The sequence below is a fragment of the Bidens hawaiensis genome, unplaced genomic scaffold (genome assembly GCF_021521415.1).
Source record: "Bidens hawaiensis isolate Kalapana, Puna unplaced genomic scaffold, B.hawaiensis_p1.1 tig00022669_1, whole genome shotgun sequence".
NCBI lineage: Eukaryota > Viridiplantae > Streptophyta > Magnoliopsida > Asterales > Asteraceae > Bidens > Bidens hawaiensis.
The window spans coordinates 85,044-99,492 of NW_027493534.1; the positions used below are offsets into that span (position 1 = coordinate 85,044).

General features: G+C 39.4%; 2 protein-coding genes across 2 annotated transcripts; both read right to left on the reverse strand.

Moving 5' to 3' along the window:
* Positions 1–1,822: 1,822 nt before the first annotated feature.
* Positions 1,823–6,276, reverse strand: LOC143565954 (NADH dehydrogenase [ubiquinone] 1 beta subcomplex subunit 2-like). Its single transcript, XM_077052780.1, has 3 exons — positions 6,176–6,276; positions 1,970–2,015; positions 1,823–1,870 (listed from the first exon to the last, which is right to left on the reverse strand). The coding sequence occupies exons 1-3, from the start codon at positions 6,274–6,276 to the stop codon at positions 1,823–1,825; spliced, it is 195 nt and encodes a 64-aa protein (XP_076908895.1).
* Positions 6,277–12,768: 6,492 nt separating this feature from the next.
* Positions 12,769–14,077, reverse strand: LOC143565958 (uncharacterized). The gene is made up of 3 exons (XM_077052783.1): positions 13,778–14,077; positions 13,460–13,615; positions 12,769–13,374 (listed from the first exon to the last, which is right to left on the reverse strand). The coding sequence occupies exons 1-3, from the start codon at positions 14,075–14,077 to the stop codon at positions 12,769–12,771; spliced, it is 1,062 nt and encodes a 353-aa protein (XP_076908898.1).
* Between the last annotated feature and the right edge of the window lie 372 nt (positions 14,078–14,449).

Here is a 14,449-nt window from a genome sequence, read left to right on the forward strand (position 1 = left end):
CAGAACGGGTTTCGCATCTAACCACAAAATAAAATTTAGTTATAGATTGTTTTTCAGTTCTTGCCAATTGTTATGTTGGTATGAAATATACATGATAACAAACTAAAAGTCGAGCGTCCTCTTGAGACTTGTGTCAAAGATAAGTGGTCTAACTATATATTAAACTTTTTGTATATATGAAGACTATGTGAGTCGCTTTCTATCAGAAAGTAGTGATTTTACAAAAAATTACCAGCATGCAGCCAAATAAATAATTCCAGTCATGATTTAAAAGGGCCGTCTGAGGCTCTGGAAAAAAGCATAAGACGCTTAGCCTCGTGGGGGTTAACTGAATCCTAAGCCTCAGTCTGTACGAGTTCGTCCAAGGCTGTCCGAGGCTGCAAGGCTTAATCATCACCAGACCATGTCAAAGTCGCTTAATTTATTATTATAATTTTTTTTTACCTTTTTTGCCCCATTTTATGCTTATTGGACTTGAATGGTGGGCCAACCAAACATTTAGCCAAAATCGACCAATGAAACCTCTTAAAAACATTGTTTCGTTAGGTTTTTTCCTATTAAAACCTAATCCTCATTTCATACACAGACGTCGACACGCTATCTTTGACCTTCGGTCTCGTAACATTACTAAATTAACTATGTTCAACTATATTTTGATGTTTGTTTATATTAAACTAGGTTGTTGAACTATTTTATGATGTTTGGTTTACTACTAAGTGAGGTTTTATAATTATTCATGATGCTTCTTTTATTTTAATTTGTGATTTTTACAAGATATATATGCGTTTTTAATTTTTTTTAATAATTTCTCGACTCTCGAGGCTTACACCTCACCGCCTTGAGGCTTACACCTCCAAAGGCGGGTGGAAAACGCCTCGAGGCTTGTTTCCTTTCTTTTAGAACCTTGATTCTGGTGGTATAAACAAATTTCATTTGACTGATTGACTCTTAAAAGAACCAAATATAATTTTGTTTTTTCTTGGCTTGTGACAGCTGACAAACATCCACAAGCTTGACAGGTGCGATCTAAGTAGCATGGAAACGAGTACGGGACCAGGAAACAGGGACGTTAAGTTACGGGAAATGGCAAAAATAAAAATTCAAAATATGGGTATGGCAAGGATACGACCCAAAAATATTATAAAAAAACAAATATATTAAACAAAGTCCAAAGGTTGCACTTAAATTTCCATGTTCCTCCGGACGTACGTATCTTTTCAATTTTAGTTATGTAAACCCACAATGGCGGTTCATTAACTGGAACAATACTGGTAGAAGATGCTCCTTGTGTTGTGTCTTGGGAAGCCATAATGAATTGATTATGATTAAGTGATGAAGTGATGAATATTGATAAACAAAGAATTGCTTTGAAAATTGATAATGAGAAGATAATGGGGATGGACGAGTCGTTGATGTCGATGGTGATTTTGAGAACTTTTAATGAGAATTGAGAAGATATCCGGCGAATGGATGGAGGATAGGACAGTTCGTTTACTTAATTGAATCATGTTAATTCCCTTCCATCATTTATTTTAATTCTAATAAATAAGGAATTTGAAAAAGTATTCAAAAAACCCTAATTTTCTATGGAAACGTTTCAAAGTCTTCTACCATGTCGTCCTTGATTTTCCGACGCGGGCGGGAAACGTTTCAGCTGCGTTTTCCCAGCGTACCCGTCACCGCGCCGTCCCTAGGACGGGGACTCCACTATCTTTCACGTTTCTGTGCTTCATAGATTGCGATCTCAAAACGTGCTCTTAAGAATATATTTTAGCATTCAGGCACACAAAAACACATATCATAAGCTACTAGAAAAAATTACCTAGTGTTCGTCTCCATGTCTGTGCCCATCCCAAGGATACCTCCATCCCTACATTACATGAAAACGAAATCAATTTAATGGTACTTCAAACGTTTAGCATGGAAGATTACAAAAGTCGATTATACATACATAACAAAAAACGCTCACCAAAACTACAGGGTCGTCTTGCTTAGCCAAATACAGAATCCAAAACCTTAAACAAATGTGCATCTGGTAAGCTTTTATTAAGAGTAAAGTGTCATTTTCGTCTTTGTGGTTTGACAAATAATGCGAATTCAGTCCAAAAAGTTTCGTTTTTGCATATGGATCATCCACGTTTCCCAGTGTTTTCCAATTACATCCAAATCACTAACCCCGTTAAATTTAATCGTTAAGTCAGTGATAGAGATGTCTTTTCACTCTTTCTTTATTATAATATTTATTCCAGTGAACTGCGGTTTTCGTCCCTATGGTTTGTCCAAATCTGCGATTTTAGTCTAGTATATTCAAATTTGCAATTTTCTTCCCTATGGTTTCATTTCACTTGCAAGTAAACCCGAAATAACTAATCTCATTGAGTCTGGTCGTTAAACTGATCAGTTTGTCCTTCACGTGAGGGGCAGTTTTGTTCATTCTTTCATTCCCTTTTCCCCAAATACACCCCAGCCCTCACGTGAGGGGACTTGTGAATTAGGACTGGGGTTTATTTGTGGAGAAAAACGACAAATTTGGTCGTCACGTGAGGGACACGCGGATGGGTTAACGACCAGACGTAGCGCGGTTAATACATTCAGGTTTAATTGCAAGTAAAATGAAACTTGTAAGGCCCCGATCCCGGTGCCCTACATTTCATGTCGGATTTACTCATAAACACAGTTCTACAAATCAGAGTTAATTAAAACTTTCGCAGAAACGTTAACTTAATTCATTCGTTACGAAAACATTCAAACTTGTCTTTAAAACATAACATAAAACATCATATTTTAAACATCATTTATTTCATCTTCAGATGTCAGCCGTTCAATCCAAGCGATGTGTCATCCTCATGCTAGCTCATTAAACATATTTACCTGCGTGCATACCAAAAGTCAGCTATGCTGAGTGAGTTCTAGTTAATCAGGAAACGTACAATACATTCTCATGAATTCATGTATACGTATCTGAATATACATATTCATACTTAAACTGAACTTCATTCCTGACACTTTATAATTATCCGTAATAGGACCATTGCATAATATCTATTAGAAGAACAATTACTATTATCTATAGAAGTAACAACTTGTATCATCCATAGAAGGATCTATATAAACTATCCATTGAAGGATCCCTAAATATTATCCATAGAAGGATCCTTAAAAGTTACCTATAGAAGGGACCCTATATACTTTCCATAGAAGGACCACTACACATTATCCATAGAAGGAGCCCTATACCTGATCCATAAAGGAACCATATTTATTGCCCATAGAAGGAACTCCAAAGAAGGAACACATACTCAATTATATAATATCCGTATAAGGAACGCTAATAAGGTTCACAGTCCTTATTTACGTATCACATAACGAGTCTAGGTCCGATAGATGTTTAGAGGGATTTGCCATCCTAACTTACTATGCCGGACGTAGATCTCACATACCATTCATGTACCTGCTTACACATACCTCATAAACAACAATTACATCGTAGCATACGAACACTCAAGGCGTTCTTCAAATCATTCATCTAACAATCATACTCCTTGACAATACGTGCAATATCCGAAGATCGCTCACGTACCGACAGACATTCGTTCATTACATTCTATCACATATATCATATATAGCATACAATTACCACTTAAGTTAAGTGTATTAGCATTCACATCGAGTATGCACACAACCCCGAAAATATAACAAGGAAATGGGGCTAGAAACTTACCTGTCTCCTGTTTCTTTCCGAGTTTATAGTAATTCCCTTCTTTAATTGAGCAGGGCCAACTGTATGATAATTACATATAGCAATCACCAACCTTTTACACATCATCTAAGTTTCCTCCTAAAACTTCTAAGTATGGAGTATTTTATTCGAATGGGCAATCTATTCGAATGAGCATTCTATTCGAATGGGTATTCCATTTGAATGGAGCATTTATTCTAATGGACATTCTATTCGAATGGGCATTCCATTTTAATGGAATTAATTTATAAGTCTGGAGTATTCTATTCGAATGAGTAATTCCATTTGAATGGAGTATTCTATTCTAATGGAGTATTCTATTCGAATGGGCATTCTATTCGAATGGGTATTCCATTTGAATGGAGTATTCTATTCTAATGGACATTCTATTTGAATGGGTATTCCATTTGAATGAAATTATTTTCTAAGTCTGGAGTATTCTATTCAAATGGGTATTTCATTCGAATGGAGTATTCTATTCTAATGGACATTCTATTCGAATGGGTATTCCAGTTTAATGGAATTAATTTCTATGTTTGGAGTATTCTATTCGAATGGGGTATTCCATTTGAATGGAGTATTCTATTCTAATGAATTATTCTATTCGAATGGGTATTCCATTTGAATGGAGTATTCTATTCTAATGGATATTCTATTCGAATGTGTATTCCATTTGAATGGAATTAATTTCTAAGTCTGGAGTATTCTATTCGAATATACCCAATGTAGGGTATTAAGTACAATATTTATCATTTTCACTTCATAATCTAATATCCACATCCATATTTTTGTGTTATTTATCTTTTAAACATGATCCTTTCTATTCTAGACCAAGATCTAACTTACTTATCAATAAAGTTTACACCTTTATTGATTTCGAACCCGTTTAAGCTAGATCTAGGGTTTCTACATGAACCGTCCTTACTCACGGGTTCATTAAGTCCACTTTTAACATCAAGTTTATATTTTTATGGTATAATAATACCCGATTTGCCTTACGGTTAAGTCTTAGGGCAAACCGTCATTAAAACAAAATCTTTAAGCGAAAAGAACATACATTTTTACGTTCTTAGGCTACGGTTAGCTTCGATGTGCAACTATGGCTCGTGTCTTGCTTGTATAATCAAGATCTATCACGAAATAGGCTCGGTTTTGGCTTTGGATCTTGAGTCATGATATTAGAGAGTGTTTGTGTGTGTTTTTCAAGGTGTAGGCTATGGTGTAGAGATTGATAAAATTGGAAAGAATTAGGGTTTAAGGAGTATTATACTCCCTAAGCTCGTGGACCTTAGGATCATCTTTCCTTTTTGGTCCATATTTAATTTCATCTTATTAGCCTATTCCACCTATCTTTAATATATTTTTTTTAATTTCTTTACTAATTTAAGTAAACTTTTCCATCATAAATAAATAATATATTAATTATTATTCTTCAAAAATTTATGGATGTTACAAAACTACAAGGATGAAAATTGCAAACTTGAAACTATTGGACTAAAACCGCAGATTTGGACGAATCACAAAGATTTGGACAAACCACAAGTACGAAACTGTAGTTCACTGAAATAAGTATTATAATAAAGAAATAGTGAAAATACATGTCTACCTATGACTTAACGATTAAATTTAATGGGGTTAGTGATTTGGATGTAAATGGCAAAATTCGGGAAACGTGAATGGTCCATAGGAAAAATAACTTTTATGAACTAAATTCACATTATTTGCCAAACCAAAAGGACGAAAATGACAATTTACTCTATTATTAATGATGTTAAAAGACCATTATGCAATATCAAGTTTGTCAAATCATAACATAAAATAGTTTCAGAGAGCAAATTAATGAACGTAACCTCCGTTAGGGGTGTGCAAAGTTGTATCTATTCGGTTACGAGGACTTAACCATGACCGGGATTTGGTTTTGAAAGACCGATTAACCATGACCATAACCGGATAGTCGGTTAACCAAGGTTATGGGTGGGTTTTAGTTAGTTGGGTTAATATCCCAATTTTTTTTATATGTTCTCTTTCCTTTGTTCTAGTTGAAATGGCTTCGGTTATGGTGTAAAAATATGTTGGTTTCAATGCTCTAAGTTGGAATTAGAGATTTAGAGGTATAAAAGACGAAAATAGAGATATAAAATTGGGAAAAACATAAACATACAAGGTCTGGTTTAGTCTTGGTTAAACTCAGTTAACCGAGATACATTAATGGTAACCATTTCCAAATGATCGGTTAATCGTATTTATTATTTACTTAACCATCACCATTGGCTTTGTTCGGTTATAATAGTTTGTTACATATAGGTCTCTGCAAGTCATCTACTAATGAAACATTATCCAAATATTCAACTTGTTTCATATAAATAATCATATGACCGATAATAAAGAAACATGAACTTAACACCATAATCACACATTGATCACACAATTACCAACCACATCATTGCGCACATGCCCTTTCCGGTGATGGTATGCCATCGCTTAGGCTGATGCAAATGAACTCCTTTGTAAGTTCCATTACCATATCCTCTTGCCATCTTCAACAACTAACTCTCGAGTCTAGCCCATATACACCAACCAATGGTTTCTTTTTTTTTTTTCTAAATCAAGGTTTATACCTAATTATAAAATGTGTTTTGTACCCGATAAGTCGATAACATGTCTCACGAACACCACTTACTCGTTACACATAAGTGTTTGCATGTATGCACGGGCAGACATAGCAAATAAGCAGGGGTTGCGGATTTTCGTCGGTAGTTTAATTTTTTTTATTTAGTTGGTTATCGTATTTCGCTACCCCTGAAAAACTATAGCATTACACCTATTTGTTTAAAGTTCAACCAAATTAAAAGTTAAAACTAATAAAACCCCAATTAGAGTTTAAAGTCGAACCAAATCAAAGCCAAAACCAAATAAAACCACTGTTCGTTATTCCCTTACGCTTGGATACATGGACCAGGCCGAACATCAACATTCAACAAAACAAAGTCTCATTCAGCCACTATCCACCCCAAGTTGCTTCTAACCCACATTGCCCCGACCTGCTGCTACCCTCCTACGGTCCCCGGACATCCAAGTTGCAGTCGAATAGCCGACGACCGGTGTTCCCTCAGTCCCTCTTCCACGGTTCGACTTCTATTTGTTCGGTTTATGTGTTCTTATACTTTTATCTAAAATTGTAATTGCTAATTTGTTTATATAAATTATTAATTTGGATTTGTTTATGGGAAATTGAATATTTAAATGATTAATTATGGTTTATTGAATATTTGGACAATGTAAATTGAAATTGTTTAAAGATTTAGGGTTTAAATTTTGTTTATTCTAAAATTAGAGAACTTGTAAGATCAAACAATAAATTTTTATTAGTAATCTTTTTAAATCAAAAGTCCAACAAAATGATGATATCGGTCCAACAAGTTAAAAAAATATTATACGAAATATGGTAAAAAAATCGATTATTTTATGAAATATGGTAAAAAAATTTGTTTACATTTTATGAAATACGATATATTTTTTTTGACATTACTCCTGGTATTTTCGTCTAGATCCGCCACTACATGTATAATTGTGGATGCTGGGTATAAAAGTTTTATATTGTTATGTCGTTAAAAATTAACCGTACCCAATACTCAATTTAAACTCACATCAAAATTGAGTCAAACTGAAAAACGCTCAAGTATGCTTCTAAGTTCTAACAATTTTCTAATTTTAGCATGTAGGTTTACAACTTCAACTTATAATTGTTAATTGTTCAAACTTTCACTTTGGGTACTTTTATTCCTACGACATCCTCGTTCCACAAACAATAAAAGTCAAAACAACCAAGACGATTAAACAGACATTTGAAAAGTAGGAGGCCATGATTTGTTATTTTGATGGACTAACCTTTCAAGTTGTAGTTCTTCTTACGACGTGAGATTAGATTTCAGACGGTGTGGTGAAGAAACATTGACATAATCCCCTAAGGATCTAGATCCAATGAGTCCACAAGTTACGGATCAAGTGATTACTAACTAACAATACAAGTCCAATGTCAGAAACCAGTAAAACAACCAACGTGAGCTCGTTACGAGAAGGACAAGAGGGGGTCTTCCCGTAACCACCCTCCGGCGTGAGAATAAGTACAGTTCCGACGGATAGAAAGTACCTAAGTATTTAGAGTAGTTAGTTGGGAGTGAATGAATACCTCATAGAGATAGTGAACGTACTTATAGCCAAAGGGTGTGGTAATATGATTGGCCCAGTTGTCCCTTTCCAGAAGACGCTTTCGTAACTACATGTACACGTGTCCGCATATAATAGGACGAGCTATATGGGTCATGTGCATGGTTGTAACAACCTGCACAAGTGTCTAAACACGATAGGACGGGCTATTTTGGCCATGTGCATGGTTGCAACAACCTCGCCAGGTGTCATTCTTCCATTGGCTGTTACGTCTCGTGCTTTCCAAAAAAGGATTTTGGTAAACCTTCTAGAAAGGAGTTGGTTAATTACAAATGTCCTTATGACGTCACCTTCAGGTCATCCTTGCGAGTGGGAACAGTACCCTACGGATGACTCCTGAGGGTGTCTGGGTCCTCCCGCGTATAGTTACCAGATCTTGTTATGCGGGTAATTCATATGTCCCACAGGTGATGTATGATGGGTCCCTTCTTACCCGCGGTTGATCTTCAGGGGTATTTGGGTCTTTTTGGTACCCTACCTCTATAAGTACTCCAGTCCATTGTTTCTTCCGCATGAAGTTTTATGCGTGTGAAAGTTTGGACTTAAGATATTTTTTGGGGATTTTTTGAATTTCTTTACGCATGGTATAGATATTTTATGTTGGTGTGGATAATGATGAAAAAGGACAACGTGACAGTTTGCAGACGCCGAACAGTCGATGGGACGTATATGCTGGCTGTCAACTGTACTCGCCTGCACACTTTTTCGTTTTTTCGATTTTCCCGTGTGACATGGCGTTATATGAGTGGACCGTCTCTTTCTCTCTCCACTGGCGAAATCCCATCGCATTAATTGCGATGGGTATAAATACAGAAGTTATACGCCTTTTGGGGATTTTTATCGCCCTTGAACTTATATTTTCTTCTCGTTCTCTCTAAATATCCGTATCCGTTTCCACAATTGCTTGTTGCTTTCCTTTTCAATCAGAAATAATGGCCGGAGATAAGAAGGCGCCGTCTTTCCCCAAATGTAGAAACCATAGAAGTAAGTTGGAAACGTCCCGAATATGAGAGACTTATCACGGCTTACGGGATTCCACCAGAATGGTAACCGGAGTTCCCAGCCGCCAGATATACTGCCTAAAAGCCTCCGTCTGGAAAGATGGCGGTGTACGCCGACTTTTTCTCCCACGGGAATCTTAGGTTTCCGATAACCAAGTTCCTGGGGAACATTTTATTCAGACATGGGGTACACCTATCGCATGTGCATCCCTTTGGTCTCATGCGGATTCGTCACTTCGAATTTGTATGTCGGGCGAACAACACCGTGCCCAAGTTTGACAAATTTTTGTGTTCTACAAGATGCACGGGCGTGGCAGATGGTACAACCGTGCCCCATAGCGCATACGAATGGAGAACAAAGTTCTTATGGATGTGGGAGGATGTTGTCCCCATCACCATGGTGCAGCTTCCGGCCAAAAAGAAGCTGCTGGATATGTCGGTTTATTCTAGAGAGGGTTAGGAATGATTCCGCACTCTGATGCAGAAGCCTACGGCCATGCGGTCCATTCCTGTGGAAGCCTTGGTGTGGACAGGTATGAGCAACCTATGGCCATACCCGGATCGGGAACCTCTCTTTCAGAATGTGGATGAGAGTAAGTGTTTACCAACTTCCTCATGTTTTGTTTTCCTTATAACCTTTTATTTATGTTTCTTCCCTTCTTTTCAAGTGAGGGGTCAATGATTGACGCCCTAATTGACGACGTAGGGTGTCCGCAGAAGTGCATTCATGATGCGAAGGCTCTGCCAATACTGGATAAGACCCGAGTCTACTTCCTCTTCCCCTCCAAGGTGCGCGCCGAGCCGACGGTTTTCCAAATAGGTGTGTATCGTCTGAACCCTCACCCTCTAAATGCTTTAACCTCCGACGGGGTGATTATTATTCTGTCATCGAGTGACGAATCATCATCCCTCGAGGAATATTATCTTGACGATGCATCTGAAATTTCGTCTGTCACGCGTGCGTTGGCAGAGTTGGAACAGAATAGGAAGAATCGTTCGGCAGATGATGCAGGATCCAGTCGCGTGGATGCCGAAGAGGGGCCTGCCAAGAAGAAGCATCGAACGCACGGTACTAAAAAGCAGAAGGTCCAGCTTGCGGACCGTGTGAGGGATCTGATGACCGCCTCCGCACGTAAGTTATTCAAACTTTACACAATATCATTTTGTTATGCTGTGCCTTTTAGCTAATTCGTGTTTGTCTGTCTCGCAGAAACTATTGATGCGCCTCAACAGGGTGTGTTGATGGAGAAGCAACCATATCCTCCACCAACGATCGTCATACTTGATGACGCGTCCGGTTCAAAAGGTAAGGAACCGGTTAATGACGTTGAAGTTCCAGCGAAGCAAGAAGCACCGCACCAATCTCCACCTTCACCTTAGCAGTCTCCTTTACATATTTCATTTTCCTCACCACGTTAGACGGGTGGTGAAGAGGCTTCCCACTCCCACTTCTCAAGGGTTGATTATTACGAAGTGGAGAATCCAGGGGAGGATGACCATTTGTACATCCCTCGATGGATTCTCACGCAAGGGTTCCGTTTCACGAATCCGGACATATGTGTTGCATTCGTCAGCCATAGTGTTCCTCCTACGGAACGGGCCTTTTAGCGTGGTCGCCCCTGTCATGATCTCAGTCTGGACTTCAACACTGTCCTGGCTAACACTGTGGCGAGTGGGCAGGAAATTTTACGAGAGTGGAAATCTATTGGGGGGGCGGGAGTGGGGGAGATGTCCTGGGACACCGAAGAAGCTAAGAAGGCTATGGAGGACCAACACCTGAGAGATAACACTACTGAGTGGAATCTGAAGGATGGCAGAATTTCCCTCCAAGCGGAAAAAGGATAGGCAGGTTGCTGCCGCTCGCTAATGGGAGGAAGCGTGCAAAAAGCAAAATGCCGTCCTCAAAGCTGCCCGGGATGAGACCCAGCGGAAGGAGGCAGACCTGGCTAAATCCCTTGAATCTAATACCGCTTTAGAGAGTCAAGTTACCACACAAGTTAACTTGATTCAAGCTTTCGAAGAGAAAACCAGGCTGCGGAAGGAGCAGGCAGAAGAGATAGAGAAGAGGGTCGTGGAGATGAAGGCTGCTCATAATGCCCTTTTGAAAGCTCATGAAGCAGTGGAGGCCCGTGCAGCCAAATTATATGAGGATAATTTACAGCTGGCTGACGGGTACCACGAGCATAAGTAGAAGGCTAAGCGGGTCGAGGAAGATCGTCAGTGGTTGCTGGAGGAGGGTCTTGCATTGGTATGTTTTATGTCCCTCTATTTATATCTTTCTCTTTTGCGTTAGTTATCTTGTAAATTTTTGCACGTGTCTTCGTCTTAATAGGTTATCAAGCATATCAAGGAAGGACCTGAGTTGACAGATAGTCTCGCTATCCTGCTCAATACCTCGACTCAAACTGGCCGCCAGGTTGGCTTTGAGGAAGGTCTAGAATACGCGAGGGCCAAGTGGTCGGTGGAGGAGCATCGCTGCACGATCTTAACGTTGCAAGGAAGTACAATCTATGAATGAAAGATTATGACAATCTGTCGTTTCCTGTCCAAGCTATGCTCCCTGAATTTGTTGCGGCGACAGATGGTGTTCACCGTTTAAAGGAGTACTTACAAGAAACATCTGAAGAAACGCCATCCAAACCTCCAACTTCTCCAAAATTGGATACTCCAACTTCAAAGACCCAAGGCCTGGAAGACACCACTCCTCAAGACCCTTAGAATAGTTATGATGATATTTATGTAATATGGTTTCCTTGTAATCTTCTTTTGATATAATAAAAGAATTTTTCATCCTTTTGTACTTTGCCTTACTAAGTAATATAAGTGTTATGTTTAGGATCTTCTTGTTTATCAATAAAAGATTGCGTGTCATTTTGTAGTGAGACACGGCACACCTTTGGCACGCAGGCCAGGAATTATGTTTACAGACACACGGGTCATATTTGGCACACAAGCCAAAGAAAAGACTTAAAACAAGGCACATCATATTTTGCAACTTAACTACTTGTTCTCATAAACATGGCGCGCAGGCCTAATCATATTACATCGCTTTTGCTAACTATCAGGGCATGCAAGACAAAAAGTAAAAAGTAGTTAAAATTGTGATTCACATGTAACATCTTTTCAATTGTGCAACATTCCAAGTTCTTGGGATTTCTGTTCTATCTATTTTTTTCAACTTATAGGCGCCCTTCGATTAAACTTCTTTCACTTTGTAAGGCCCTTCCAAAGTTGGGCCTAACTTGCCCGACGACTCTTGTCCTGATGCTTCGTTGTTGGGAAAGACAAAATCCCCCGCATCAAAGTTACACTTTTGAACCCTTGAGTTATAGTATTTCTGTAATTGACGCTTGTGATTGTACTCTCGAATGAGTGCCAATTCCCGTCTTTCCTCAAGAAGTTGAGGTTCATTCACAATTCTTCCTCGTTATTATCAGCGGAAAGTGTTCTTGCGGATGGTACCCCTATTTCAGCCGGGATCATTGCTTCAGTGAAGTAAGTCAAGCTGAACCGCGTTTCCGAATTGCTCGTTTTCTTCTGAGTACGGAAAGCCCAGAGGGCATAAGGCAATTCATCTACCCACCTCGTTCGTTAGGTACCCAGTCTCGCCTTAATTCCATCTTTGATGGTCCGATTGGTCCTTTTGACCTGACCATTGGCCTGCTGGTGGGCTACTGACGTAAATACTTGAGTGATCTGAAGTTCTTTTAGCCATGCTTGTAGCCCACTATCCACAAACTAGGTTCCATTGTCGCTGATTAATTCTTGCGGGAGGCCAAACCGGCAAATAATGAACTCCCACTAGAATTTCTTGATGCTAGCTGCAGTGATGGAGGCAACTGGCTTAGCCTCCACCCACTTAGTAAAATAATAAATTGCCACAATCAAAAATTTAACGCGTCCTAGTGCTTCTGGGAATCGACCCATGATATCCGTTGACCACTTCTGGAATGGCCATGCAGATGTTACCGGCAGTAACTCATTCTTTCTTCTTAGGGTATTGGGGGCATGGCGTTGGCATGAATCACACTTTCTGATTTCTTGCACTGCGTCCATGTGCATACCCGGCCAATAGTACCCCACATTCATGGGTTTGGCCATAACCATTCTTGGGCCCGCGTGAAGACTACAAATGCCTTCGTGTATTTCCCTTATCAAATAGTTTGCGTCCTCAGCGTCCACACATCTCAAGAGTTGACCAAGGAAGGATCGGCGGTTCAAAACACCATCTTGTATTTGATAATTTAAGGCTTTGTGCCGAATCTTCCGGGCCGCAACTTTTCTTCTAGGAGAATTCCAGATGCTAAGTATGCCACAATCGGTGCATCCAGGACTCAACACCGGTTTGTATGACCAACACTTGATGTTGTGGGACAGAAGGATGATCAAGGACTTCAATGAAGATGTCTTTTGCAAAATGTTTAAAATTCGTTGAAGCTAGTTTGCTAAGAGCATCCGCTGACTTGTTTTCACTTCGTTTTATGTGGATGACCTTACAAGATGAAAATTGGAGAATCAAATCTTTTTCTTGTGAGAGGTATGAAGCCATCATATCATTCGTCGCCTCATAAGTTCCGTTAATCTGTCCAGCAATCAGCATCGAATATACCTGTGCTTCCAAATGCTTTACCCCGAGTTTTTTGGTTATCTGCATGCCAACTAAGAAAGCTTCATACTCTGCCTCATTGTTGGTACTATTGAAGTCTAATTTTATGGCATAAGGAAATTCATGACCTGCGCGATTGACCAATCTAAGGCCCGCGCCTGATCCTTCATTACTTCAAGCTCCGTCCGTGAATAGTGACCAAACCTGGTCTCGCTCAGGGGGTACCGAAATTCGTTGTTCAATCAGGCACTCCTCTTCTTTGCTTCGTCGAACTTCTGTGGCGAAGTCTGCTAGAACTTGACCCTTGATCGCGGGTCTAGGTCTGTATTCAATCGAATGTTCTCCCAGTTCAATAGCCCATTCTTCCAATCTTCCGGATGGTTCTGGTTTACTTAGCACATTCTTCAATTTGTACCCCGTTAGCACATTGATTGGGTTCCCTTGAAAATATCTGTGAAGGCACCTGGCGGTATAGACTAGTGCCAAAACTAGCTTTTCAAGCATTGAATACCTAGTTTCTGGATCCGTCAACGTTTGACTGACATAGTAAATCGGTGTTAATCATTTTTTCCTATCGGTCAACAACACGGCTCCAATGGCGATATCAGATTCTGATAAGTACAACGATAGTGGCTCTCCCACATGTGGTGCTGTTAGGGTAGGCAATTTCATTAAACACTTCTTGACCTCTAAAAACGCTTGTTCCGCTTCCGCGGTCCACTTGAAATTCGCTTTCTTCAAACAGTTCCTAAGGGTTGACACAAAGGGAAAAGACTTAGCCGCGTGATTGGCTAAAAATCTGTTCAAAGCAACAAGTCTTCCATTAAGTGTTTGTACTTCTTTGAGGGAAGAAGGTGAGGGCAAGCGGGCGACTGC